The sequence below is a fragment of the Coloeus monedula genome (genome assembly GCF_965178545.1).
Source record: "Coloeus monedula genome assembly, chromosome: 2".
NCBI lineage: Eukaryota > Metazoa > Chordata > Aves > Passeriformes > Corvidae > Coloeus > Coloeus monedula.
The window spans coordinates 120,090,623-120,093,839 of NC_138782.1; the positions used below are offsets into that span (position 1 = coordinate 120,090,623).

The window sequence follows — 3,217 nt, forward strand, 5'->3', positions numbered from 1 at the left end:
GCACTGAATGTGCTGAACAGCCGTGTCCGTGTGTCCGTGTCCGTGTGTCCGTGTGTCCATGTCCACCTGGGCACCCCGGTCCCCCCTCCCGCCCTTCGTGCGCGCGCCGTGCGGCGCGGGGGGCGCGGCCGGGGAGGGCCCAGCATGGCCACGCCCCTCGTGCGGTCACGCCCCACGACCACGCCCCACGTATGACCACGCCCTCTCTGCCACGCCCCCCGAGGGCCCGGTGCGGCCGCGGGCGTCGATTGGCGGAGCGGCAAGGGGGCGGGGACAAAGCGCTGCCCGTGCCCGTTGCGGTCCCTGTCCCTGTCCCTGTCCCGGTCCCGGTCCCGGTCCCGCACCGCAGCGGGATGGCGGCAGAGGCGGGCGGCGCCGCGGGGAAGCGGCGGATCATGTGCGTGGGGTTGGTGTGCCTGGACATCATCAGCGTCGTGGAGTCTTTCCCAGCCGAGGATTCCGACATCAGGTACCGGCAACGGGGGGGGTTCCTCCAGTGTCCCCCAGACCGGCCCTGCGCCCACCGCAACCTCCCGCCCCCCGCAGGTGCGTGTCACAGCGATGGCAGCGGGGCGGGAACGCCTCCAACTCCTGCACGGTGCTGTCCCTGCTGGGAGCCCCCTGCTCCTTCATGGGCTCGCTGGCCCCCGGCCCCGCCGCTGAGTAAGTGGAGTGCGGGGCACCGGGTCGACCCGCTCTGACACTTCTTTGGCCCCTCCGTGTTGCTGCCGCCGGCCCCGACCCTCGGCCCGACGGCGTGGCCGTGGTTCCCCGATTGCCCGCCCGCCTCCCCCACCACCACCAGCGTCCGCCGGGGCACCCGTTCCCGCGGCGCCCCTCATCCCGCTCTCTGTCCCCCAAAGCTTCATCGCGGCGGATTTCAAGCGTCGGGGTGTGGACACGGCGCACGTGGCCTGGCAGCCCCGCGGAGAAGTGCCCTGCGCCTGCTGCCTCGTCAACGCCACCACCGGCTCCCGCACCATCGTCCTGCACGACACGTAAGGAGGGCCGCAGTCCCGGCTCCGGTGGCCATGGGCAGCGGTGGGCTGGGCCAGCTCGGTTTCACGGGTCCCTCCCGCTGCCTGACGGGGGTACCAAGTGCCAGATGGGGCGACTGGCCGTAATCCTGCACACACGGCCACTGCCAATGGCCCCGGCAGCCCTGTCATCTTCGGTGCCGCTGCCAGGATTTTGGTGATATCTCCACACAGCCACACGCACTGGAGTGCAGGACAGCCGGCACGGCCCCATGGCGATAACCTGGATCCCTCAGCTGTGCCAAAGGGTCAGGGGTTGCTATGCATGGCTGACCCCCAGGCCCCAACCTGGCCACTACTGTGCTGCCCTTTGACTCCAGCTCAGGGCCCCAGGGGCCATCATTAATGATTCACCCGGGCAGTGCTTCTTCGTCCAGAACCTCTGTCCAGGCAGCATGGGGCCCTCCACGGCCCCTGGAAGTGCCCTTCGCCCCGGCCGCGTGCCAGGCCGAGGGTCCCCCTTCTCCCACCTGGCCTCCGTTCTACAGGAACCTGCCTGACGTGACTGCTCGCGACTTCGAGCGGGTCGATCTTTCCCAATACAAGTGGATCCACTTCGAGGTGAGCCCGAGGCTCGGGGGGTTCCAGAATCTGGGGCATCCCCGGCGCTGGGGAAAGTCCCTCGGGCTGTAGGTGAGCCCGTGTCCGCAGGCCCGGAACGCGGCGGAGCAGGGGGCGATGCTGGAGCGCGTGGAGCGGCACAACCGGGCGGCGGCGCCGGGGCGGCGGATCCGGATCTCCGTGGAGCTGGAGAAGCCGCGGGAGGAGCTGCTGCCGCTGATGGGGCGGGGCCACGTGGTGCGGGGCCGGGCGATGGGGGCGGGCGATGGGGCGGACGATGGGACGGACGATGGGACGGACGATGGGACGGGATCACCTGTCCGCGGCGCGGCCAAAGGCATGGCGGGGGCGAGCTCGGGACGGGAGTGGTCAGATCTGCGGGGGGCGTGGCCCAACAGGAGTGGGGAGTCCTGGTCCGGGGAAGTCAGGGCTCGGGGGGTTTGATCTAGGGGTGCAGTCGGGGTCTGGGGACCACAGCTGGGGTCTGAGAGTGTGGTCGGGGTGTGAGCAGGGGGTGCAGGCGGGGTCTGGCAGTTCAGGAGCGGTCTGGGGATGCCACCAGGGCGCACCTAATCCCACCTGGCTGGGGGTGCCGGGGGCTGCCCCCTGCCCCAGCCCCTCTTCCACAGGTGTTCATCAGCAAGGACCTGGCCCGGCACTTCGGGTACCAGTCGGCTCCCGAGGCCCTGCGGGGGCTGCGGGGCCACATCCAGCCAGGGTAGGGGGGTACCTGAGAGGGGGCGGGGGGCCGGGGGGCACATGGTGTGCCCCAGACCCACCTCACACTCCCCCAGGGCCACGCTGATCTGCGCCTGGGCTGAGGAGGGGGCTGATGCCATGGGGCCCGACGGGGAGCTGGTGCACTCGGACGCCTTCCCCCCAGAGACCCTCGTGGACACACTGGGGGCTGGGGACACCTTCAATGCCGCCGTCATCTTTGCGCTTGCAGAAGGTGGGCGCAGACATGGCACGGCCACAACAAGGCCATGGTTCAGTTTGGTGTGGCCACGGTACGGCCACAGCATGGCTACATCTCATCCTGGGCCCCATCCCCAGGGAGAACCTTGCAGGATGCCCTCACCTTTGGCTGCCAGATCGCGGGCAGGAAATGTGGGATCCAGGGCTTCGACGGCATTGTCTGAGCTTGTGCCTGGAGCCCTCAGCACCCCTCAGGCACACCACATCTCCACTGCACCCAGCAACTCCCCAATAAAACCCCATGTGCACCACTACTGCCTCCTGCGTTCCCCAGCTGTGCCCTAGCTGGGGTCCCACAGCCCCTGGGATGCACTGACCACAGCCAAGGTCACTGGCAGTGCCTCTGTTTCTCCATCCGATGCATTACAGGGGAGACCACATAGCCCCAGCCCTTCTTGGCCCCAGCAGCCTGGCCACGGGGCATCCCCTGGCCACTCTGTGCCCTGAGCAGGGCAGGGAGCAGCCAGGGCATTGCATCCCACAGCTCCCCACTGCCTACCCCTCCCCAGGGTCCCTCCATGCTGGGGCTCCCTGCCCCTCAATGGCTTCAGCCTCAGGGGCTTCCTCTTCCTCCGGAGCATCAGTACTGGGGGCTTTGGCCTCAGGGGCTTCTTCTGCCTCCAATGCCTCAGCACTGGAAG

The 3,217-nt window shown here is 69.1% G+C and overlaps 1 protein-coding gene across 1 annotated transcript; it reads left to right on the top strand.

The window, feature by feature from the left end:
• Positions 1-353: 353 nt before the first annotated feature.
• KHK (ketohexokinase) lies at positions 354-2,740 on the top strand (the record flags this gene model as incomplete). Its single annotated transcript, XM_082302324.1, has 8 exons — positions 354-469; positions 547-663; positions 864-998; positions 1,526-1,598; positions 1,689-1,835; positions 2,228-2,316; positions 2,393-2,550; positions 2,655-2,740. 8 exons carry the CDS (start codon positions 354-356, stop codon positions 2,738-2,740), a joined length of 921 nt encoding a protein of 306 aa, XP_082158450.1.
• Positions 2,741-3,217: the final 477 nt, after the last annotated feature.